Source organism: Oncorhynchus tshawytscha, linkage group LG05, assembly GCF_018296145.1.
Source record: "Oncorhynchus tshawytscha isolate Ot180627B linkage group LG05, Otsh_v2.0, whole genome shotgun sequence".
Taxonomy (NCBI): Eukaryota; Metazoa; Chordata; class Actinopteri; order Salmoniformes; family Salmonidae; genus Oncorhynchus; species Oncorhynchus tshawytscha.
The window spans coordinates 38,458,252-38,485,266 of record NC_056433.1 but is presented as its reverse complement, the minus strand read 5'-3'; the positions used below and the strand labels follow the sequence as shown (position 1 = coordinate 38,485,266).

At 42.7% G+C, this 27,015-nt stretch overlaps 1 protein-coding gene across 1 annotated transcript in view; it reads left to right on the top strand.

Annotated features, from left to right (window-relative positions):
- The window catches only part of LOC112232973 (A-kinase anchor protein 12-like), a 53,104-nt gene that overhangs the window by 15,823 nt on the left and 10,266 nt on the right, over nucleotides 1–27,015 (top strand). The window contains exon 2 of the mRNA XM_024400315.1: nucleotides 5,230–5,305. Within this exon, the coding sequence (XP_024256083.1) occupies nucleotides 5,230–5,305 (76 nt within the window). The remainder of the gene's footprint in view (nucleotides 1–5,229; nucleotides 5,306–27,015) is intronic.

Sequence of the window (27,015 nt, the reverse complement as noted above, 5' to 3'; positions counted from 1 at the left end):
ATATTAATAGTAATCACAGATATTCATCCACTGGGATTAACTATTGACTTTATAGTACTAGCAGGAACCAACCTACTAGGGAGCTACCCCCTAGGACTTACCCTACAGGTACCAGTCTGTAGGAGTTTCATCCGGGACTTACCATTTACTATAAAGCTATGACCGGTCGTCACACAATGGGCCTATAGAATTAAACTTAGGCTCTCCAGGTCCAAATCCCATAATTAGTTCAGCCAACGATTCTCATCTCCCCAAGATGTCAAAATGAGTGGAAACAGATATAGGAACTAGCCTACCTTGCTTGTTGCCAGCTCTGCTCCACTGATCTGGACTCTTTGGTTTGACTACAAATTGTGGTGAACTCCTGGCTATCTCGCCATCTGTTAGATTCTTATTTTTCAGAGCTGATAACCCACGGACTCTAGAGAAGCTTGAACCAAGTTTAATTCTTCCCAACGGTTCTGTACAGCTGTAATCAGACAACCCAAAATTTGTCACATCCAGATATTTATATCCCACTTAAGGCACTCCTTCTCTCCAATCCTTACATGTTATGGCTCTACAGGAAGATAATAAAGAAGGTAACAGGATACCAAACCTTTATTGCTCCTTTACACATTCCACAGTTATCTGTCTTTCTACAGAGACCCAGTCTCTTTCACTCATTAATATACTATGTGTCTGATCTATCAAGTCTTTAACCTTTCTGGCGCAGGTGTTCCGCTAGCGACCCACCTTGACAACATCCGGTGAAATTGTAGCACGCCAAATTCAAAATACAATAAACGCAATATTAAACATTCATGATAATACAAGTGTCATACATGATTCTTTAGCTTAGAATCTTGGCAATCTTACCGCATCGTCTGATTGCAAAAAGGCTTTACGGCGAAAGCACAGCATTCGATTATCTGAGGTCAGCACTCCACAACAGCATAATATCCAAACAGGCACAGCAATCACAAAATCCCATATATCGACAAAATAAGTCACTTCTGTAATGAAGTGCTATTTCCTATGCAAATGAACAGCTTACTGCTATTGCATTGCTATAACTGAGACAACACATAGCAACGTATTTTCACAGTAAAACATGTTAGGGCTCATACAGGATATCTCTCACACACACACTCACTTAAATCATCCACAACACTGTCAAGACAGGATACATCCTAGCCACAGGTGCTAGCCGTCAGTTCGGCCACAACATCCCAGGACTGCAAGAACGCACACACATACACACACTCACTGCAAGGACACACAGACTTGCCAAGACATGAACGCACACACATCCACACACTCACTGCAAGGACACACAGACTTGCCAAGACATGAACGCACACACATCCACACACTCACTGCGAGGACACACAGACTTGCCAAGACTTGAACGCACACACATACACACATGCACCCCCTCCCCTGGGGATGGGCTCCAAAGACAAAGAACTCTTCCAACTGCCAATGGGACGCTGACACCAGGCTGGAGGGGACTGTCTATCACCTACAAGCAACCTACCAGAAGCCAGGACTACCAGAATCTACCTACGTCATTTCAATGTATAAAATGAACTGTATGACATGTTTCCGGCCTCTTTTATTCCTATAGTTCCATAAGAACTGGACGAATGGGGCCGTGCAGCACGTTTTGCCAGATATCATTACTCTTGAATAAACGGCCTTTACTATACATTATCCGCCTTGTCCAGAGTCGCAACTTGGTCTCATTTCTCATGTACCTATTCATCAACACTTCCCTTTGAAGACCTTCCTCTGATCGCGATCACAAGAGTCCCAGGAACACAATGAATGGTAATTTTGTTCGATAAATTCCTTCTTTATATCCCAAACAGTCCGTTTAGTAGGCGTCATTGAGTTCAGTAATCCAACCGTTCAGAATGCAGACATAGGAGTTCCAAAAGTTACCTGTAAAGTTTGTCCAAACAAATCAAACAACGTTTCTAATCCATTATTATGTACTCTAATATCTAAATAAACAATATTTAATACGGAGCAAACTATTTTCAAGAGGAAAGGAAAAGAACGCAGCGCGCTCCCTCGGTCACGCGCGCAATGAGACTAATTTTGCCATAGGACTCCCTGAGGATAAACAACTATTCTTCGTTGGTTTTTCAGAATACAAGCCAGAAACCATATATAATGACTGTTGACATCTAGCGAAAGCCATAGGAACTGCAATTTGGGCAAATTGCTTAGAGTTACAACCAACCACATATTCACCCCAATTTTAATTGGTGCTTGGTGTGTGGGATGTGCCCAGAAATCTGGAAAGAGTTAAAGGTCATTCCACTACCAAAGGAAAACAAATCTGCCTTCACAGCATGCTGCCTGTGTTAAGATGTGTTAGGATTCGGCATGGGCCTTCAGATCCTCAAAAAGTTCTACAGCTGCACCATTGAGAGCATCTTGAATGGCTGCATCACCACTATGGCCTGATGATTAGTTGATTAGTTGACAAGTTGAATGACGTATGCTTCAATAAAACTGTGTACTGTTGGGGGTACTCGAGGACCAGTTGGGAAGCACTGGCCTAAAGTATGATGGCATTAGCATTATGGGCATTTGCAAGGCACATTGTTTACATATTGTTGAACCTCCAAATTGTGATAAATTTTAAAATGATAACAGTAAAAAATGTCAACTCAGCAAAAAAGAAACGTCCTCTCACTGTCAACTGTGTTTATTTTCAGCAAAGTTAACATTTGTAAATATTTGTATTAACATACAAAGATTCAACAACTGAGACATAAACTGAACAAGTTCCACAGACATGTGACTAACAGAAATTTAATAATGTGTCCCTGAGCAAAGGAGGGGTCTAAAATAAAAAGTAACAGTCAGTATCTAGTGTAGCCACCAGCTGCATTAAGAACTGCAGAACTGCATCTCCTCCTCATGGGACCACACCAGATTTGCCAGTTCTTGATGTGAGATGTTACCCCACTCTTCCACCAAGGCACCTGCAAGTTCCCAGAACTTTCTGGTGGGAATGGCCATAGCCCTCACCCTCCGATCCAACAGGTCCCAGACGTGCTCAATGGGATTGAGATCCGGGCTCTTCGCTGGCCATGGCAGAACACTGACAGTCCTGTCTGGCAGGGAATCACGCACAAAACGAGCAGTATGGCTGGTGGCATTGTCATGCTGGAGGGTCATGTCAGGATGAACCTGCAGGAAGGTTACCACATGAGGGAGGAGGATGTCTTTCCTGTAACGCACCGCGTTGAGATTGCCTGCAAGGACAACAATCTCAGTCCGATGATGCTGTGACACACCGCCCCAGACCATGACGGACCCTCCACCTCCAAATCAATCCCGCTCCAGAGTACTGGCCTTGGAGTAACGCTCATTCCTTCAACGATAAACTCGAATCTGACCATCACCCCTGGTGAGACAAAACCGCAACTCGTCAGTGAAGGGCAGCGATGGTGGGTTTGTGCCCATAGGTGACGTTGTTGCCGGTGATGTCTGGTGAGGACCTGCCTTACAACAGGCCTATCAGTCCTCAATTCAGCCTCTCTCAGCCTATTGCAGACAGTATAAGCACTGATTGAGGGATTGTGCATTCCTGGTGTAACTCGGGCAGTAGTTGTTGCCATCCTGTACCTGTCCCGCAGGTGTGATGTTTGGCTGTACCGATCCCGTGCAGGTGTTGTTACACGTGATCTGCCACTGCGAGGACGATCAGCGGTCCGTCCTGTCTCCCTGTAGCGCTGTCTTAGGCGTCTCACATTGCAATCTATTGCCCTGGCCACATCTGCAGTCCTCTTGCTTCCTTACAGCATGCCTAAGACATGTTCACGCAGATGAGCAGGGACCCTGGTCATCTTTCTTTTGCTGTTTTTCCAGATTCAGTAGAAAGGCCTCTTTGATGTCCTAAGGTTTCTTAACTGTGACCTTAATTGCCTAATTCCCTATCGTCTGTAAGCTGTTAGTGTCTCTAAGACCGTTCCACAGGTGCATGTTCGTTAATTGTTTACGGTTCATTGAACAAGCACATGAAACAGTGTTTAAACCCTTTACAATGAAGGTCTGTGAAGTTATTTGGATTTTTACGAATTATTTTGAACGACAGGGTCCTGAAAAGGGAAGTTTCTTTTTTTGCTGAGTTTTTATATCCCGAAGTATTCAGACTCCTTGACTTTTCCCACATTTTGTTACGTTACAGCCTTATTCTAAAATGGATTATATTAGTGTTTCTCCTCATCAATCTACACATAATACACCATAATGACAAAGTGAAAACAGGTTTAACATTTTTTTTTTGCAGATGTATTAAAAACAGAAGTACCTTATTGACATAAGTATTCAGACCATATGCTATGAGATCTCAGGTGCATCCTGTTTCCACTGATCATCCTTGAGAAGTTTTTCTAACTTGATCCACCGGTGGTAAATTCTATTGATTGGACATGATTTGGAAAGTGTCACGTTAGTCGTATTGATGAGACCAAGGCACAGCGTGATTTCAATACATACTTCTTTTAATAAAGAAAGGACACTAAACAAAATAACCGTGACGCTATATAAACCGAGTGCTGACAGGCAACTACACAGACAATAACCCACCAAACCAAAATGGGAAATGGCAACCTAAATAGGATCCCATATACCTACATTTACCTAGACAAACGAAAACCCCATAGATGTACAAAAACCCTAGACAAGACGAAAACACACATACCACCCTTGTCACACCCTGACCTAACCATAATAATAAAGAAAACAAAGATACCTAAGGTCAAGGGCGTGACAGAAAGGCACACACCTGTCTTTACAAGGTCCCACAGTTGACAGTGCATGTCAGAGCAAAAACCAAGCCATGGCTTGGACAAAAAGATTTGTCCGTAGAGCGCCGAGACAGGATTGTGTCGAGGCACAGGTATTATTACTGCACTGTTTGAAGTCTGAGATGGCACTTACCCTTGTGCACCCTATGGGCATGACACCTCTGGGAGGTGTATAGCGACTTTGTTATGAATTTGACATTATATGTCATTGTTGGATGGAGAAATATTATTATGATACATGTTTCTTTATTTTGAAACCTTGATGAAAACCATTTGTTTTTTCTGCTCTCTTGACATGACAATTTGTGGATTGAATACTGTGCAGATGCTGTGCTTTTACTGATGAGTATCTCTGCTGTGTTGTTGAAGTTATCTTTCAGTGCTCTCTCTCTACTCTCCTCTCCCCCTTCCTCATCAGTTCCAGCAGAAGAATGGACAGAATGGACAAGAATGGCTCAATGACCACTCAGAGGACAACACCCTAGCAGAGGAAGGTTAGAGAGACAGTTGTTTATTTATCTATATGATTGTGATTGTCTGTGAGCTTGTGTTTATGTATGGATGTGTGTTTGAGTTTGTCCCTGATCGTATTTGTGCATTCGATGTGCAGGTGGGTGGGGTGTGTGTGAGAGAGTGTGAGCGTGGTATGGCCCCTGACTGACACAAAATACAATGCCACCCATGTTCAGCCTCTGGCCCTTCGTGTGTGGGTGTGGGTGTCTGTGTGGTCTGTAGATCCCTGCAACTATGTCCCTCGAGAGCCTCTTGATCCTTCACTAATCTTTCTGTCAACGCTGAAGGGACACCTACAGTCTCCTATTGGAGCTTTGAAACAGGTCCCTCACACGGTGACCAGACCGCCAATGTGCAACATCGCGCACATAATTTTGTTCACCCACACCAGACGCAATCAGGACACGCAGGTTGAAATTTCAAAATGAAATCTGAACCAACTATATTAATTTGGGGACAGGTCAAAAAGCATTAAATATAAATGGAAATGTAGCTTGCTAGCTTGCTGTTGCTAGCTAATTTGTCCTGGGATATAAACATTGGGTTGTTATTTTACCTGAAATGCACAAGGTCCTCTACTCCGACAATAATCCACAGATTATAATCCACAGAAACCGAGTTTGATTCTAGTAATCTCTCCTCCTTCAGGATTCTTCTTCTTCTCTGGACTTTATATGGCGGTTGGCAACCAACTTTAAGGTGCATTACCAACTGGACTGGAGTGAAGAACTCAGTTCATCTTTCAATCACCCATGGGGGTATATGCTCCTAAAAACCAATGAGGAGATGGGAGAGGCGGGACTTGCAGTGCGTCAAGCGTCACAAATAGAACCAAGTTCTATTTTAGCGCCTGGCTATGCAGACGCTTGTTGACGCGCGCTAGCAGTGTGGTGCAATGATTGAATAACATCATTGCACCACATTGGCTATGTGAGTGTGCATGTCACACACTCACATAGCCAATGCACACCTGGACTGCATGGAGGCTTAGTTGTTCTAGGTAATCGGGTGTAAGACTGTGTGTAGACACCTGCCCATTAACTTGAACTAGCCTGAAAGTAATTTGTTTGTGGGGTCTTAACTAAAGCCAGGTAGAATTCCTTACGACCCTGCCCACTCTGTGTATGCGTGTTTGTTTATTTACGTTAACGTTCCTAACAGGGTCTCCATCTAGGGAGGAAAGTGCCCGTGCAGCCCTCCCAGATAAATATTTAACAGGCTGAGACCCGACTCGAACAAAAGTGACCATTGACGTTTAATAACTCTGTTCTGCCAGGGGAAGGAGTAACTCTATACTTCTTTAAACAGAGGGATATGTCACATACCACACTGTCAAAAAGCCTATTTAATGAAGTGATGCACTGTATGTAGAGAAAGATCTGGTGAGATTAGACCTACAGTACATTAGGAAAGTATTCAGACCCCTTCACTTTTTTCCACATTTGGTTACGTTACAGCCTTGTTCTAAAATGGATTAAATAAATAAAAAATCTGAGAAAGCGAAAACAGGTTTTAAATCAGAAATAACTTATTTACATAAGTATTCTGACCCTTTGCTCTGAGACTCAAAATTGAGCTGAGGTGCATCCTGTTTCCATTGATCATCCTTTAGATGTTTCTACAACTTGAATGGAGACCACCTGTGGTAAATTCAATTGATTGTACGTGATTTGGAAAGGCACACTCCTGTCTATATAAGGTCCCACAGTTGACAGTGCATGTTAGGGCAAATACCAAGCCATGACGTCAAAGGAATTGTCCGTAGAGCTCAGAGAGAGGATGGTGTCGAGGCACAGATCTGAGGAAGGGTACCAAAACACTTCTGCAGCATTGACGGTCCCCAAGAACACAGTGGCCTCCATCATTCTTAAAAGGAAGAAGTTTGGAACCAACAAGACTTTTCCTAGAGCTGGTCGCCCGGCCAAACTGAGCAATCGGGGGAGAAGGGCCATGGTCATGAAGGTGACCAAGAACCCGATGGTCACTCTGACAGAGCTCTAGAGTTCGTCTGTGGAGATGGGAGAACCTTCCAGAAGGACAACATCTCTGCAGCACTGCACCAATCATCAAACATAGACTTGGAATCACTTGCCACTTTAATAATTGGAACGCTAGTCACTTTAATGTTTACATAATTCTTTACTCATCTCATATGTATATACTGTATTCTATTGTACTCTATTTTAGTCAATGCCACTTCGACATTGATGAATCTAATATTTATATAATTCCATTTTTTTACTTTTAGATGTGTGAATTGTTAGATAATACTGCACTGTTGGAGCTAGGAACACAAGCATTTCACTACACCTGCAACAACATGTTAAATATGTGTATGTAACCAATACAATTTATTTTATATGGTAGAGTGGCCAGACAGAAGCTACTCCTCAGTAAAAGGCACATGACCACTGACTTGGAGTTTGCATAAAGGACTCTCAGAACTTGAGAAACTAGATTCTCTGTTCTGATGAAACCAAAATTGAACTATTTTTGGCCTGACTGCCAAGCATCACATCTGGAGGAAACCTGGCACCATCCCTAAGGTGAAACATGGTGGTGGCAGCATCATTCTGTGGAGATGTTTTTCAGACTAGTCCAGAGCGCTCAGGACCTCAGACTGGGGCGACGGTTCACCTTCCAACAGGAAAACAGTCCTCAGCTTCGGGACAAGTCTCTGAATGTCCTTGAGTGGCCCAGCCAGAGCCCAGATTTGAGCCTGATCGAATATCTCTGGAGAGACCTGAAAATAGCTGTGCATGGGCCACAGGATCTCGTCATGGTATCTATGTGGATTCAAATTGCCATCAATGAAATGCAATTGTGTTGCCAATACCACAACCCCACCGCCACCATGGGGGACTCTGTTCACAACGTTGACATCAGCAAACCAATCGCCAACACGGCACCACACACGCTGTCTGTCATCAGCCCGTTACAGTTGATGCCATACACGTGGTCTGCAGTTGTGAGGCCGTTTGGACGTACTGCTCTATCAACCCCATCACCCTCTTGTGTTAAAATCCCCACTTCAACATTCCAGTGCAATTAAAGTGATTTTCCAGTTTTTTGAAATACTGGACAAAAATATGAACGCAACATGTGAAGTTTTGGTCTCATGTTTCATGAGCTGAAGTAAAAGATCCCAGAAATGTTCCATACGCACAAAAAGCTTATTTCTCTCAAACGTTGTGGACAAATGTATTTACACCCCTGTTAGTGAGTGTTTCTCCTTTGCCAAGATAATTAATCCACATGACAGGTGTGGCATTTCAAGAAGCTGGTCAAACAGAATGATCATTACACAGGTGCAGCTTGTGCTGGTGACAATAAAAGGCCACTCTAAAATGTGCAGTTGTCACACAACACAATGCCACAGATGTCTCAAATTTTGAGGGAGCGTGCAATTGGCATGCTGACTGCAGGAATGTCAAACAGAGCTGTTGCCAAATATTTGAATCAGAATTTCTCTACCATAAGCATCCTCCAATGTCGTTTTAGAGAATTTGGCAGTATGTCCAACCAGGCTCACAACCGCAGATCACTTGTGACCACGCCAGCCCAGGACCTCCACATCTGGTTTCTTCACCTGCAGGATTGTCTGAGGAGGGCGGGGGTGGTGCTGAGGAGTATTTCTGTCTGTATTAAAGCCCTTTTGTGGGGGAAAACTCTGATTGGCTGGGCCTGGCTCCCCAGTGGGTGGGCCTGGCTCCCCAGCCCATTCAAGTGAAGTCCATAAATTAGGGCCTAATTTATTGATTTCAATTGACTGATTTCCTTCTATGAACTGTAAATCAAATCAAATGTACTTATAAAGCCCTTCTTACATCAGCTGATATCTCAAAGTGCTGTACAGAAACCCAGCCTAAAACCCCAAAAAGTAAGCAATACAGGTATAGAAGCACGGTGGCTAGGAAAAACTCCCTAGAAAGGCCAGAACCTAGGAAGAAACCTAGAGAGGAACCAGGCTATGAGGGGTGGCCAGTCCTCTTCTGGCTGTACTGGGTGGAGATTATAACAGAACATGTCCAAGATGTTCAAATGTTCATAGGTGACCAGCAGGGTCAAATAATAATAATCACAGTGGATGTCGAGGGTGCAACAAGTCAGCACCTCAAGAGTAAATGTCAGTTGGATTTTCATAGCTGATCATTCAGAGTATCTCTGCTGCTCCTGCTGTCTCTAGAGAGTTGAAAACAGCAGGGCGGGGGCAGGTAGCACATCTGGTGAACAGGTCAGGATTCCATAGCCGCAGGCAGAACAGTTGAAACTGGAGCAGCAGCGCGGCCAGGTGGACTGGGGACAGCAAGGAGTCATCAGGCCAGATAGTCCTGAGGCATGGTCCTAGGGCTCAGGTCCTCCGAGAGAGAGAAATAAAGAAAGAAAGAAAGAGAGACAGTTAGAGAGAGAATACTTAACTTCTTCGATATAGGGGGCGCTCTTTTAATTTTTGGATGAAAAACGTTCCCGTTTTAAACAAGATATTTTGTCACGAAAAGATGCTCGACTATGCATATAATTGACAGCTTTGGAAAGAAAACACTGATGTTTCCAAAACTGCAAAGATATTGTCTGTGAGTGCCACAGAACTGATGTTACAGGCGAAACCCAAATAAAAATCCAACCAGGAAGTGCCGCATTTTTTGAAACCGCCTCATTCCAATGACTCCTTATATGGCGGAGGAGGAGCTAGGTGTCAGCTTACGTTTTCCCCAAGGTGTCTGCAGCATTGTGACATATTTGTAGGCATATCATTGGAAGATTGACCATAAGAGACTACATCTATCAGGTGGTCGCTTGGTGTCCTCCGTTGTAACTATTGCGTAATCTCCAGCTGCAGTATTTTTCCGTTTGCCTCTGATGAGAAACCGACTGCCAGGAATGATTTTTCATCAAATAGAATTGTGAAAAACACCTTGAGGATTGATTCTAAACAACGTTTGCCATGTTTCTGTCGATATTATGGAGCTAATTTGGAAAAAAGTTTGGCGTTGCTATTTCTCTTACACAAATAATCTTTTTGGAAAAAATGAACATTTGCTATCTAACTGAGAGTCTCGTCATTGAAAACATCCGAAGTCCTTCAAAGGTAAATTATTTTATTTGAATGCTTTTCTTGTTTTTGTGAAAATGTTGCCTGCTGAATGCTAGGCTTAATGCTATGCTAGGCTATCAATACTCTTACACAAATGCTTGTGTAGCTTTGGTTAAAGCATATTTTGAAAATCTGAGATGACAGTGTTGTTAACAAAAGGCTAAGCTTGTGTTTCAATATATTTATTTCATTTCATTTGTGATTTTCATGAATAGAAACTTTGCGTTACGGTAATGAGCTTCAAATCAAATCAAATCAAATTTTATTTGTCACATACACATGGTTAGCAGATGTTAATGCGAGTGTAGCGAAATGCTTGTGCTTCTAGTTCCGACAATGCAGTAATAACCAACAAGTAATCTAACTAACAATTCCAAAACTACTGTCTTATACACACAAGTGTAAGGGGATAAAGAATATGTACATAAAGATATATGAATGAGTGATGGTACAGAGCGGCATAGGCAAGATACAGTAGATGGTATCGAGTACAGTATATACATATGAGATGAGTATGAAAACAAAGTGGCATAGTTAAAGTGGCTAGTGATACATGTATTACATAAAGATGCAGTAGATGATATAGAGTACAGTATATACGTATACATATGAGATTAATAATGCAGGTAGTTTGCCCCCGGTGATGCATTGTGCAGACCTCACTACCCTCTGGAGAGCCTTACGGTTGTGGGCGGAGCAGTTGACGTACCAGGCGGTGATACAGCCTGCCAGGATGCTCTCGATTGTGCATCTGTAGAAGTTTGTGAGTGCTTTTGGTGACAAGCCGAATTTCTTCAGCCTCCTGAGGTTGAAGAGGCGCTGTTGCGCCTTCTTCACGATGCTCTCTGTGTGGGTGGACCAATTCAGTTTGTCTGTGATGTGTATGCCGAGGAACTTAGTTTTGTTGACGTTGAGTGTGAGGTTATTTTCCTGACACCACACTCCGAGGGCCCTCACCTCCTCCCTGTAGGCCGTCTCGTCGTTGTTGGTAATCAAGCCTACCACTGTTGTGTCGTCCGCAAACTTGATGATTGAGTTGGAGGCGTGCGTGGCCACGCAGTCGTGGGTGAACGGGGAGTACAGGAGACGGCTCAGAACGCACCCTTGTGGGGCCCCAGTGTTGAGGATCAGCGGGGTGGAGATGTTGTTGCCTACCCTCACCACCTGGGGGCGGCCCGTCAGGAAGTCCAGTACCCAGTTGCACAGGGCGGGGTCGAGACCCAGGGTCTCGAACTTGATGACGAGCTTGGAGGGTACTATGGTGTTAAATGCCGAGCTATAGTCGATGAACAGCATTCTCACATAGGTATTCCTCTTGTCCAGGTGGGTTAGGGCAGTGTGCAGTGTGGTTGAGATTTTTGAGACTCTGTACACCAAACCCTTTTTCATGATGAAGTGGGGAAAACTATTAGGCATCATCCCATCATTTATGGGAGTACCATCTACGACCTGTGCAGGCTTGTTGCAGGGTTGGATCCTGGTTTTGGGCCGTCCTGAAATTAGTCAAGGACCCTGCCAGATCTGCTGGTTCTAAATAGTTGTCCTCTGGATTCAGATCGACCCCAGCCCCACTAGTACCGTCAGTTCGTTATCAACGAGGTCTGCCACTTCATCCTCATCCTCCCCTACTAGTACCTGTGACGTTGGCCCCTGGGAGACCTCTTTTCTTGGCTTTGGTTAAAGGCCCCATGCTTCTTCCTGCTTGGTCAGGGTTGTTGACTTCTCAAATAAATCCTACATATATGTGACATTTAAAAAAAATAGAGAGATACAGATCAAAAAGATCAAAAATCATTATTGGACACCCTTTTTCTATAGTGAACCGGTTTCACAAGCTTTCCACATGCTAATTAACAATCATTTTAAATTTAAAGATAGGCTCTCGTGGAATAAACGTTTATGCGCACCACTCAGAATGGACGGACAAGCGCACAACTTTTCTGTTGCTGATGAAAATCGCCGAAATGTAGGAAAGAAACGTAAAACAAAACTAAAAGAATGGAAAGAGAGGCAAAGGAAGATCTTACGGGATGCGGGAAAACCCTATACAAATCGTAAGGGTAAAAAAAAAGCAATCAAGCTACCTAGGTATAGAGTACAGTAACTAACATGCATGTTCTGGGTTGTCTAATTTGTAACTATATAGAAAACATATTAGCTAAAGCTCTTTGGCTACTAACTTATACATTATCGTTACAAATGTTATTGCTAGATTATAGAAGAAACATAGCTAGCTACTTTTTCTCCATCTACCGGATGATTCGACATGGCTACAGTAGCTAGCTAGTTATATGTAACGTTACACTGTATCCTGCAGGGATTGCACACCATTGAAGTGGCAAGCTGCATATTGAACTGGGTGAAGACAAAATTCACACCACTCACCAAACCAGAGGTGCGCAAATTGATCATCTTCAGTGACTGATGCTGTGGGCACAATAACAACTGGCGGATGCTCAATCTATTGTCGATGCTCGTCTCTATGGGTTACTTTACCCAAGTTGAGCAGAAGTTCATGGTCTCTAGTCATTCTTTTCTTCCTTGTGATCGATCTTTCACCACCACCTGATGATGTTTCAAAGATGATACTTGAAACACAACCAGCAAAACCATTCAAGGTGATGAGGATGCAATGTGAAGACTTCAGGTACGTCCCAGATTCTGTACTCAAGTGACCAGCTGGACTACAGATCACATCAGTGAGGTGGTTAAAAGTCACAGGTATTGAACAGAGAATAGTTCACCAACATCCCATCAACATGCAACATGTTGTTCTAACAATAAAATATCCTAATGCTTGACTGTGAAAGTTGTTATTGATGTCAGGAACTTAAAATGTTTCTGTTCTAATTTCAGTTGAGGATCTTGGAATCTGTACGCCAGACAGAGCCACAGTCTACTTGAGGGATGGAAATCGTGGCTGATCTCCAAACCAAAACAAGGAGCTATACCTCAACCTCCCTATTTTGCAAGCCACTACCCTAGAGCATATGAGATTCCTCTGCCTATCAAATCAAGTACCAAGATCTGATGACCATGATCAACTACTTACCAGCTGCTGCACGCTCTTTTTATAAATCACTGCAGAGTGAATCATTTGTTGTTAAACCAAGCTACATAATTAACCATTTTTTTCTGTGAGTTTATGATCCCCTGAACCTGTATAGTATGTTGAATCTGAATACATTTCAGAAGACATGTCACCCCTATTGTAGGAAATTAAATGTATAGTAGGTGTTTTCTACATTGAGGGCTTCATTTTAAATGAGACTAAGATTTCATGACTCAACTTTTAAGAAAAGTCATCAGTGCTAAAGTTGATAGACCACCTTTAAATGAACCTCCATACAAATGAATTAACTACATATTGCATTTAGGTTATTTACATGAAGGGCATCTGTACTTGAAAGTACTTAAAACATCATATCAGGTGTTAAAAAAGGACATCTTACAAGAGTCATGCAAAATGTCACATATACTGTTCTTCCACAAACTGAAATCATCACTGGAGTTATCCTGTTCTTCCACATTCTAAAAATTAAAACGGCAATAAAAAAGTATTTTTTGAAATAACAAAAAATATAAATTGTTGTTGGAAGATATAGGTATGGTGAATTATGTCAACCATAAAACACCTAATGTGGTACACAATTAATAATATAAAAATAACTGATTATCTTAAAATGGAAAAATTGTCACATATATGGTTCTTTGTCTGTAGGATTCAAATATGCCATTCTTTTGGCCTAACTTCGCAAAGTATCTACCCAATATTACATCATATGGTATCTTTGGGACCACGCCGACCTCATAATCCAGTAGACCGTCCTCTGTTTGTATGCTCACGGCTGTGGGGTACAGATGGGTATCTCCATGATTGCATGTAACACTGATATCTTGACTTATATCCAGTTTATGAGTCGGCACTAGGTTTGCAACGACCAGGTTTAGCATACTGATGGAATCCAGCAGTGCTTCAACCTCTTTCCCTTCAACCTTCACCCTGCACATATGTTGGTTTCTTGATTTTTCAAGTACAGTGGTTACCACAGGACATGCATACCATATATCATCTTTTTCACAGAGGTTACATTGCATTGGCTCTTCTTTTATAGGGCAGGGGGGGGGTTCCTTAGTGACAGTCTTACCCTGTCCGCTGGTTTGCCCAGGCCCGGGGAATGGGAATCTTTCCTCCTGTGCCTGCTCAGCTGTTCCTGCCGTACAATACCGTTCAACAAGGCCCACGAGATGGTCGGCAGAAAGTACCTCGTTCTGGCCAATCCATCATTGCACTTCTTGGGTTAGACCTCGCTGAAACTGGTCGAGTACGATGGCCTCGACGATCTCGGCGGATGAACGGATCTCCGGTCGCAACCATTTCCGTGCCAGGTGAATCAAGTATACATCTGTATACATCTGTATTCGGGGGGTTGGCCAGGTCGGTAGGACCACTGGTGGAAGCGGTGTGCCCTCACGGTATCGGTCACTCCCACTCTAGTCAGAATCTCTCGCTTTAGTTTATCATAATCCTGTGCATCTTTCAACTCCAGGTCGAAATACGCCTTTTGAGCGTCCCCTGACAGGTATGGTGCCAGAAGCCCTGCCCAATCTTCTTTCACTTCTCCCTCTCTGCCGTCCTTTCGAAGGTGGTAAGATATGACTCCAAATCATCCTGCTTTGTCATTTTTTAAAGAAAATGATTGGCCTGCCTCTGGCTATTTGCAGCTGGTAACTGAGTCCCAATTTGGTCCGCTAGCTCCTTTAGGCCTTCTCTTAACTCCCGGGTGTTTCTCTCTTGCTCTTCACTGAGCAGCTGGTTGGTGCGATGTTGGACCTGTAACGTGTCCTGATACACTCGCATTGAATCCTGATGAGCTATTTGTTGAGTTCTAGTTGCCTCTTGTTGGGCGGACACCGCTTGTAACAGGGCCTGTATGGCTCCCTCCATACTCATTTTCCTGATAAACTGTCCTAACCAAACAAGGCCACAAAAAAAAAACCTGACTCCCCTTTGGAGTGCTATCTGAACGATTGTTTTTGTTTTCTTCTTCCTAACCAGCGGTATGGTTAGTCCATTGCCCGCATTCTCCACCACGTGTGACAAACCTCTTCAAGGTTAGGAGTGTTTGTCACAAATTAAGTGGGAAACTGTCACCAAAATCACCCCAGAATGAGAGTTTTCCCGAACAGGACAGTACCTGTGTGTTTGTTTCTCCATCCCGGTCCACCCAGGCCGCAGGCAAGGTCAAGGATAGCAGGGTTCGGTACACAAATCGGGTTCTCGGAGGGTCCAGGTCCAAATGCCAACAGGTAAATCCAAAACAGTCTAGCTCATACACAGTAAATCCAGCCAATATATATTGTCTCTGTCTCTATGGTTCACAGATCCTTCCAGTCCTCTCTCTCTCTTCCTGGTTTGTCTTGACCCTTTATCTGTGAGCCGGCCCCAACTTCTGAGAGTTCCCCTTTTTCAAGACCTCTGCAATCCGCCCTGGCATGCTGTCAATTAACTTCTGGGCCACATCTTGACTGATGGCAGCCCATTCTTGCATAATCAATGCTTGGAGTTTGTGGGATTTTGTTTGTACACCCGCCTCTTGAGGATTGACCACAAGTTCTCAATGGGATTAAGGTCTGGGGAGTTTCCTGGCCATGGACCCAAAATATCGATGTTTGTTCCCCGAGCCACTTACCACTTATCACGTTTGCCTTATGGCAAGGAGCCCCGTCATGCTGGAAAAGGCATTGTTCATCACCAAACTGTTCCTGGATGGTTGGGAGAAGTTGCACTCGGAGGGTGTGTTTGTACCATTCTTTATTCATGTCTGTGTTCTTAGACAAACCAGTCTGTTATTTGAACTCAATCAGTATGACAGAGTGATCTCCAGCCTTGTCCTCGTAAACACTCACACCTGTGTTAACGAGAGTGTCACTGACATGATGTCAGCTGGTCCTTTTGTGGCAGGGATGAAATGCAGTGGATATGTTTTTGGGGGATTCAGTTAATTTGCATGGCAAAGAGGGACTTTGCAATGAATTGCAATTCATCTGATCACTTTTCATAACATTCTGGAGTATATGCAAATTGCCATCATACAAACTGAGGCAGCAGACTTTGTGAAAATGAATATTTTCCACGACTGTATACACTACCGTTCAAATGTTTGGGGTCAGTTAGAAATGTCCTTGCTTTTGAACAGAAAAGCATCATTTTTTGTCCATTAAAATAACATCAAATTGATCAGAAATAGTGTGGACATTGTTCATTTTGAAAATGACTATTGTAGCTGGAAACGGCGTACAGAGGCCCATTATCAGCAACCATCGCGTGTGTGTGTTCCAATGGCACCTTGTGTGAGCTAATCCAAGTTAATCATTTTAAAAGGCTAATTGATCATTAGAAAACCCTTTTGCAATTGTGTTAGCACAGATGAAAACATACTAATCATATGCATGTGCTATATTCCTGGCATGAGTAGCAGGACGTTGAAATTTTGCGCGATTTTTAACAAAATGTTGAAAAAAAAGTCCCGAGCTTTAAGAGGTTAAAGAAGAAATAAAACGGGCATTCTTTAGACGAGTTGAGTATCTTGATCATCAGCGTCTGTGGGTTCAATTACAGACTCAAAAAAAAGACGTTTCTCATGAAACTCGTCAGTCTATTCTTGTCCTGAGAAATGAAGGCTATTCCATGCGAGCAATTGCCAAGAAACTGAAGATCTCGTACAACGCTGTGTACTACTCTCTTCACAGAACATCGCAAACGGGCCCTAACCAGAATAGAAAGAGGAGTGGGAGGCCCGGGTGGACAACTGAGCAAGAGGACAAGTACATTAGTGTTTAGTTTGAGAAACAGACGCCTCACAAGTCTTCAACTGCCAGATTCATTAAATAGTACCCGCAAAACACCAGTCTCAACGTCAACAGTGAAGAGGCTACTCCGAGATGCTGGCCTTCTAAGCAGAGTTGCAAGGAAAAAGCCATATCTCAGACTGGCCAATAAAAATAAAATATTAAGATGGGCAAAAGAACACAGACATTGGACAGAAGAACTCTGCCTAGAAGGCTAGCAACCCGTAGCAAGTATTCAACCACAGGAGGTTGGTGGCACCTTAATTGGGGAGAGTGGGCTTGTGGTATTGGCTGGAGCGGAATAGGTGGAATCGTATCAAGTATATCACAAGGTTTCCTCCGCTGTTTTGTCTCCACTCAGGCCACTGACCGGAGCAAGTTCCTCGTCTGGTGAGTAAGATGCTCACAACATACTGCCGAACTCGTCCACTGGACTATCTCCATTCGAGTGTCAGTTCGGGTTCATTGTGTTTTTTGTTTTCACAAACTTTGTACCTTCTGTGGCAGACCCGGGGGATTGGTCAAGATGTTTACATAGATCAGACACGGACAGAGTATGATTAGCTCGGTTTGAAGGGTGTTTATTAAATAATAAATCAAAAAGAAAAGAACAGGTCTCCCCCATGAGACCCTCTCCGGGATACCTTCTCCTGGGCTCCGGGTCTTCCTGTATCCTATCGGGCACACAAACTCAACTCCCTCATCTTAGCTCGGGTAACCGTATCCAACCACACGGAAGTCACCTCACTTCCCCCAGTCCTCCTGTGTGCTGCCCTTCTGGCAGCTTTATGGGCCTTGCACAGCTGATGAGCAATCCGCCCTTGATTACTCACTAGCTCCCAATCAGCCCCAATTAGTCCTGGCTGGAGAGCCCGTCGAGACCTGGCACGTCCAGCGGATGGAGCCATCATCTCGTGATGTATACACCATCTGTTACCAGGCCTCGACGAGTCTCCCCATCGTGGCTGACCTGCTGTACGCCACACAAACTTAAGGGCTCTTTGAGTGAGTGGTCTGGCAGAGTGCCGCAGCCTCGGTCTGGTGCGCTCACGTGAAAGGTAGCTACGTTCCATTTCATTTGTACAGACAAAGGAATTGTCCGGTTGGAACATTAATGAAGTTTTATGTTAAAAACGTCCTAAAGATTGATTCCATACTTAGTTTGGCATGTTTCTACGGGCTGTAATGGAACTTTTTGAACTTTTCGTCCGATGTTCGGCGCGACTTGATCGCGCTTTTGGATTTGTTTACAAAACGCCCTAACAAAAGAAGATATTTGGACATAACTGATGGACATTATCAAACAAATCAAACATTTATGGTGGAACTGGGATTCCTGGGAGTGCATTCTGATGAAGATTATCAAAGGTAAGTGAATATTTAAAATGCTATTTCTGAGTAATTTTGACTACCCAATATCTTTTTGGCTGCTTTGTTGTCTAAAGGCTGTACTCAGATTATTGCATGGTTTGCTTTCTCCGTAAAGTTATTTTGAAATCTGATACAGCGGTTGCATTAAGGAGAAGTTTATCTAAAGTTCCATGTATAATAGTCGAATCTTTATCAATGTTTATTATGAGTATTTCTGTAAATTGATGTGGCTCTCTGCACAATCACCGCATGTTTTAGAACTACTGAACGTAACGTGCCAATGTAAACTCCGATTTTTTTATATAAATATGAACTTTATCAAACAAAACATACATGTTTTGTGTAACATGAAGTCCTATGAGTGTCATCTGATGAAGCTCATCAAAGGTTAGTGATTCATTTTATCTCTATTTCTGCTTTTTGTGACTCCTCTTTGGCTGGAAAAATGTTTTTCTGTGGCTTGGTGGTGACCTAACATAATCGTTTGTGGTGCTTTCGCTGTAAATCCTTTTTGAAATCAGACACTGTGTCTGCATTAATATGGCTGCGATCCCTGTACAGGGATCAACATCAGGGGAAGTATCAGAGTGACAACTAAAAATACAACGTCGTAACATTAAACATTCTTGAAAATGCAAGTGTCTTACATCCTTCAAAAGATTAGAATCTTGGAAATCAAACTACGTTTTCCGATTTAAAATAGCTATTACAGAGAACAAATACAATGCTTTTGTTTGAGAAGAGCAATCAACAACAGAAACATTTTCTGCCATGACAGTTTTTACACATTCACATCTGAAGGTAAAATTTACATTCTGATATCTTGCTCTTATTTCTCTTCCTGAGGGTCCCAGTGATCAAATGAAGTGCCGTTTTCTTTGATAAAATACATTTTTATAGCCTAAATCTAAACATTTTGTAAACCGTTTGTGCCGTGAATGCCATCTCTATCAATTTTTTACGGAGCGTTCGACATGATTACACACCGTAAACAATCGTTTATCTAGTCATGGTTGGTTTCAGTGCATTCCTCTGGATGTTTGCAACACAGCCAAACATCATTGTTTTTTTTGCGGGGAGTATTGACCGAAGTGAACTGATTTGAAGACAACAAGCAATTACTTCCTTGCGCACCAATAATTTTTGCGAAGCTTCATTGATTGACTGTATTTCTGCCCAATGACCACTGATCTTCTTGAAATCTAGCTGGATAGATAGCCAATGAGCTGAGGTAAACGCCAGTATGTAATGGTTTTGGGTTGGACCACTATTCCTTGTTTATAAATACACACGTAAGGAACTCCATTCTCGCCTTGACTATCAGAGGACTTGCTGTGACGCTTGTTACGCGCAGCAGTATTTCGGAAAGTTGTATTTTCAACGATTTCATTAAAGATATCATGGCGAATAAATCAGGAAAAGCGAAGTCCAAGTCTAAAGTGAAAGTGAAAAAGTGGAAGTGAGACAGATTTTTTGTTTGAGGAATCTTTGAGTGTTATGATTCAAACAGGAACTGAGGAGCTGTTTCTGCATGGACAGGACGTACTTCTGGAAGGGTAAGTGCAAATGCCGTTTTATTAAAAAAAAAATATATATATATATATACACTGCTCAAAAAAATAAAGGGAACACTTAAACAACACAATATAACTCCAAGTCAATCACACTTCTGTGAAATCAAACTGTCCACTTAGGAAGCAACACTGATTGACAATACATTTCACATGCTGTTGTGCAAATGGAATAGAAAACAGGTGGAAATTATAGGCAATTAGCAAAGCACCCCCAATAAAGGAGTGGTTCTGCAGGTGGGGACCACAGACCACTTCTCAGTTCCTATATGCTTCCTGGCTGATGTTTTGGTCACTTTTGAATGCTGGCGGTGCTTTCACTCTAGTGGTAGCATGAGACAGTGTCTACAACCCACACAAGTGGCTCAGGTAGTGCAGCTCATCCAGGATGGCACATCAATGCGAGCTGTGGCAAGAAGGTTTGCTGTGTCTGTCAGCGTAGTGTCCAGAGCATGGAGGCGCTACCAGGAGACAGGCCAGTACATCAGGAGACGTGGAGGAGGCCGTAGGAGGGCAACAACCCAGCAGCAGGACCGCTACCTTCGCCTTTGTGCAAGGAGGAGCAGGAGGAGCACTGCCAGAGCCCTGCAAATTGACCTCCAGCAGGCCACAAATGTACATGTGTCTGCTCAAACAGTCAGAAACAGACTCCATGAGGGTGGTATGAGGGCCTGACGTCCACAGGTGGGGGTTGTGCTTACAGCCCAACACCGTGCAGGACGTTTTTCATTTGCCAGAGAACACCAAGATTGGCAAAATCGACACTGGCTCCCTGTGCTCTTCACAGATGAAAGCAGGTTCACACTGAGCACATGTGACAGACGTGACAGTCTGGAGACGCCGTGGAGAACGTTCTGCTGCCTGCAACATCCTCCAGCATGGTCAGTCATGGTGTGGGGTGGCATTTCTTTGGGGGGGGCCGCACAGCTCCCCATGTGCTTGCCAGAGGTAGCCTGACTGCCATTAGGTACCGAGATGAGATCCTCAGACCCTTTGTGAGACCATATGCTGGTGCGGTTGGCCCTGGGTTCCTCCTAATGCAAGACAATGCTAGACCTCATGTGGCTGGAGTGTGTCAGCAGTTCCTGCAAGAGAAAGGCATTGATGCTATGGACTGGCCCGCCCGTTCCCCAGACCTGAATCCAATTGAGCACATCTGGGACATCATGTCTTGCTCCATCCACCAACGTCACGTTGCACCACCGACTGTCCAGGAGATGGCGGATCCTTTAGTCAAGGTCTGGGAGGAAATCCCTCAGGAGACCATCCGCCACCTCATCAGGAGCATGCCCAGGCGTTGTAGGGAGCTCATACAGACATGTGGAGGCCACACATACTACTGAGCCTCATTTTGACTTGTTTTAAGGACATTACATCAAAGTTGGATCTGTAGTGTGGTTTTCCACTTTAATTTTGAGTGTGACTCCAAATCCAGACCTCCATGGGTTGATAAATTTGATTTCCATTGATCATTTTTGTGTGATTTTGTTGTCAGCACATTCAACTATGTAAAGAAAAAAGTATTTAATAAGAATATTTCTTTCATTCAGATCTAGGATGTGTTATTTTAGTGTTCCCTTTATTTTTTTGAGCAGTGTATTTTGCAATTTGCAATGACGTGTGTGTGTGTGTGTGTGTGTGTGTGTTTGTGTGTGTGTGTATATATGTATGTGTGTGTGTATATATATATACATATATATTCATATATATATATTCCATGTCAGATTATATTTTCATTTTTTTTATTCAAATGGGATGGAGTAGAACAGCAAACACACACATGGCTACTGCACCTGCTACTCCTCTCCATTTCCATATGAAATATCCATTGAGTGCTGTTCAGGGGAGTTGAATGGAACAGCACTTCACATTAGTGACTGTTCCCTCTGCTCTATACAATACATATCTGTTTATTTTATGTGATGATAAAAGGCTCATACAATACAAATATTTGTTTTATGTTTTCTTTCACAGTGATAGAGACTCCGACTGGGAGCCCCCGGTGCCAAGCTGCCCGCTCTACCTCTGCCCCCAGTGGTGTTCATATGCCACAGTTTATTACTGCAGGCATGACTGTGCCTCAGGGCCAAAAGGGCACAGCATGGAGGCGTCGTTGTGTTCTGTGTCGCATGAACTCCACCACTTGTTCAGTTTGCCTCTGCTTTACATCAGAAAGAGACTGCTATGGGACATGGCACAGGCAGCAAAATATTGTGTAGAGGACTTCCTAAGGGTGTACTGTTTTTTTTCTAATATTTTTTTAAACATCCGCTAGCAGTCCTAGGCAGGTTAATAGCTGTAATGGGAGAAAACTGTGGATGGATCAACATTGTAGTTACACAACAATACTAACCTAATAGACAGAGAGAAATGAAGGAAGCCTGTACAGAATACAAATATTCCCAAATGTATCCTGTTTGCAATAAGGCACTAAAGTGAGACTGCAAAATGTCAAAGAAATGGTTTGAGGCAAAACCACACAACACATCACTGAGTACCATTCTTCATATGTTCAAGCATTTTGAACAATTTCATAAAAACATGTTTTCATTTTTCCATTGAGATATTGTGTGTAGATTGGTGAGAGACATTTTCTAATTCAGGCTAACACATCAATGTGGAATAAGTCAAGGGTTATGAAAGGCAAAACGCAGCACTCCGGGCCGCATTAGGCATGGATTTGTTTAGGGTGCATTCCGGCCACCAAGGGGATGCCGCCGAGAAACTCGAGGCATTATCAAGTGCTTTTCAAATTGTGAATAAGAGACTATTGGAGTGTGTACAGCTTGCACACAAAAAAAACAAAGCAGAGCTCATGCCTTTCAAGTGACTTTTTTCATATCAACAGTCTCATCATGCAGCCTTACAACGCTTATATTATGTCAGGATATGTTATTGCTAGCCATCAGGGATCCTCTGGGAGGAGACGAGATATAGTCTGGTACCAGTCCCTTTGAGCATGGTGAAGTTATTATTTACACTTCGGATGGTGTATCAATACACCCATTCACGACAAGTATACAGGCGTCCTTCCTGTTGGTTGGGGAGGAGTGAGCACTTTGGAGCAGAGGTCAGGTCAGATGAAGTGAGGAAGAACAGATATCACTAAAGGTTCTGTCTAGCAAGAGAGATGCATTGGCTGTTCAGATGTGTAGGAGGAGACTTGGCATAGGAGAAGGGTTAAATACAAGTGCTCGTGTGAATATGTTTTTGTCTATTCAGCTGATTTAAGTTTAAGCTTTCAGTGTCTGAGTTCTTAATATAATAATTAGAACCTAGCAATATGCTATCATTTTTTTCTAAAATGGACTACATTTTCTACATATCATGCTTCTTTTAGACCTGTCTAAAATAAATAATGGATTTATTGTGAAGGTGTAGGCTATATTACATGGATTTATTAGACTTTTTAAAATGGCTTGTAGGCTGTGTGGAAGCCAGGAGATGATACATGTGTTTGTAAATTAACGGTCAATTACTGTGAGACCGACAGTTAATTGTTTGACAATCACCAGCTGATGACATTTCATGACTGCCACAGCCCTAGCCTCACATATCTCTCTTAAAATATAAATGTTTTTAGGGATATATGGTGCATTCTGAAAGTATTCAGATCTCTTCCCCTTTTCCATATTTTGTTATTATTATTATTATTATTGGATTTCTTTTGAAAATGTATTACTAATAAAAAACAAATACCTTATTTACATGAGGTTGAAGGAGTTGTACGTAGAGCTCAGATCTGGGGAAGGGTTCCAAAAAATGTTTGCAGCATTGAAGGTCCCCAAGAACACATAGGCCTCCATCATTCTTAAATGGAAAAAGATTGGAAACACAAAGCGCTGGCCGCCTGGCCAAACATAGCAATCGAGGAAAAGGGACTTTGTCATGGAGGTGACCAAGAACCTGATGGTCACTGACAGAGCTCCAGAGTTCCTCTGTGGAGATGGGAGCACTCCACTAATCTGCAGCACTCCACCAATCAGGCCTTTATGGTAGATTGGCCAGACGGAAGCCACTACTAGTAAAAGGCACATGACACACCACTTAGAATTTGACAAAAGGCACCTAAAGGACTCTGACCATGAGAAAAGAGATTCTCTGGTCTGATGAAACCAAGATTCAACTTTTTGGCTTGAATGCCAAGCGTCAAATCTGAAGGAAACCTGGCACCATCCCTACGGTGAAGCATGGTGGTGGCTGCATCATGCTATAGGGATGTTTTTCAGCGGCAGGGCCTGGGAGACTAGTCAGGATCGAGGGAAAGATGAAGTGAGATACTTGATGAAAACCTGCTCCAGAGCGCTCAGGACCTCAGACTGGGGCGAAGGTTCACCTTCCATCAGGACAATGACCGTAAGCACACAGCCAAGACAACGATTGAGTAGCTTCAGGATAAGTCTCTGAATGTCCTTGAGTGGCCCAGCCAGAGCCTGGACTTGCACCCGATCGAACATCTCTAGAGAGACCTGAAAATAGCTGTGCAGCAACACTCCCCATCCAACCAGACAGAGCTTGAGAGGATCTGCAGAAAAGAATGGGAGAAACTCCCCAAATACAGGTGTACCAATCTTGTAGCGTCATACCCAAGAACACTCGAGGATGTACTGAGTAAAGAGTGTGAATACTTATTTATTTATACATTTGCAAAAATGTATAAACATGTTTTTTCTTTGTCATAATGGGGTATTGTATTGAGAAAAATATTTTATTAATTTTAGAATAAGGCTATAACATAACAAAATGTGGAAAAAGTCAAGGGGTCTGAATACTTTCTGAATGCACGGTATATAATTTCTTTGATTTAAATTGAAACTTTATGCTCCAATGTCTTATGTCTATAGTTTAACATTTCTTTTGATATATTACCTTGTGTATTTCACATTCTTTCATCCCGTAGGGAAATTGATGAGAGATTTTTCATTAGTTGGCTCAAAAAAGATAGGATCATCTTCAGACATGTAATAAAAACTAACATTAGCAAGGTTGTCAGAGGGAAAATTATTAATATTGAACTGTATTCTAATACTGTTGTTTTATGGGTATATTGCATGTGTGTGTGTGGTGGGGGGTTAGGGGCATGTTTGTGAGTGTTGATCTGGCAGATAGACAACAGAAGAGAGAGTGACAGGGTCACTATGAGGATATGAACATGTTTGTCTGATTAAGAGACTGTGTGTGTCTCCCAGTCTGGCTGTGTATCTAGGTAAGGTGATATCCATTAATTAAAAATGCTGGGAGCTTTCCCCTGCTGTAGGGGGATGTCACAGGAAAGGGGGCCTCAGAGGTTTCCAGAGCCTGTGAACTTATCCCACCCCCAGCCCACTACCTCCACCCCACTTCTGTCAAAACACAGATACACATGGCAGGAATTTCAGGCAGTGTGTGTGTGTGTGTGTGTGTGTGTGTGTGTGTGTGTGTGTGTTTCTTTTTATCTCACCTGTCACTAGTTCAACAGCCACATTTTTTTCCTGTCAAATCAAAGTTTATTTGTCGCATGCGCCAAATATAACAGGTGTAGACCTTACAGTGAAATGCTTACCTACCGGCTCTAACCAATAGTGCAAAAAAGGTATTAGGTGAACAATAGGTAAGTAAAGAAATAAAAACAACAACATGTTGATAGAAATTAGGTAGAACTGATTTAAGTTTCCCTGCATTAAAGTCTCCGGCCACTAGGAGCGCCGCCTCTGGGTGAGTGGTTTCCTGTTTGCTTGTTTCTTTATACAGCTGACTCAGTGCGGTCTTAGTGCCAGCATCTGTCTGGTGGTAAATAAACAGCCGCGAAAAGTATAGCGCTCTAGGCAAGTAGTACGGCCTGCAATGTATCACAATATACTCTACTTCAGGCGTGCAACATCTAGAGACTTCCTTAGATTTCGTGCACCAGCTGTTTTTACAAATATGCACAGACCAATTTTTTTGCTGTAAGATACAGTTGCAGAAACATTATGTACAAAATAAGTTACAAATAACGCAAAAAAAAACACATTGGTGAGGCGCCCGTAAAAACTGCTGCCTTTTCTTTTGGCGCCATTTTATAACCTAAACAATAGAGAAATACGTCTTACAGTAGATGCATGAGTGGATAAGGTCAGCTATAATTTTGGAAAATGCAACATAGCCGAGAAGTTTACAGTATACCCTTGTCTGTAAACTTTCTTTGTTTTGAGACTGAATCTTTGTTCAAGCGATGGCAATGGAATTGCTTTCATTGTGAAACATGCTGCAGTCTCCTCCAGGGCTTGTTGTTGGCTGGTGTCAATGATCAAACCATTCTTTTTTAAATTTAATCTGACTGCAATTAATCTATCAAATGATTGAATCCACTCAGGGAGTCAAAATCTCTCAGCTATTGTTTTTGTAATGTGGTTATCTTCAAATGTTGAAGATGAAATCTTTAGATACAGTTGAAGTTGGAAGTTTACATACACTTAGGTTGGAGTCATTGAAACTTGTTTTTCAACCACTCCACAAATTTCTTGTTAACAAACTCTAGTTTTGGCAAGTCGGTTAGGATATCTACTTTGTGCATGACAAAAGTAATTTTTGTTTACAGACAGGTTATTTCACTTATAATTCACTGTATCACAATTCCAGTGGGTCAGAAGTTTACATACACTAAGTTGACTTTAAGCAGCTTGGAAAATTCCCCAAAATTATGTCATGGCTTTAGAAACTTCTGATAGGCTAATTGACATCATTTGAGTCAATTGGAGGTGTGCCTGTGGATGTATTTCAAGGCCTACCTTCAAACTCAGTGCCTCTTTGCTTGACATCATGGGAAAATAAAAAGAAATCA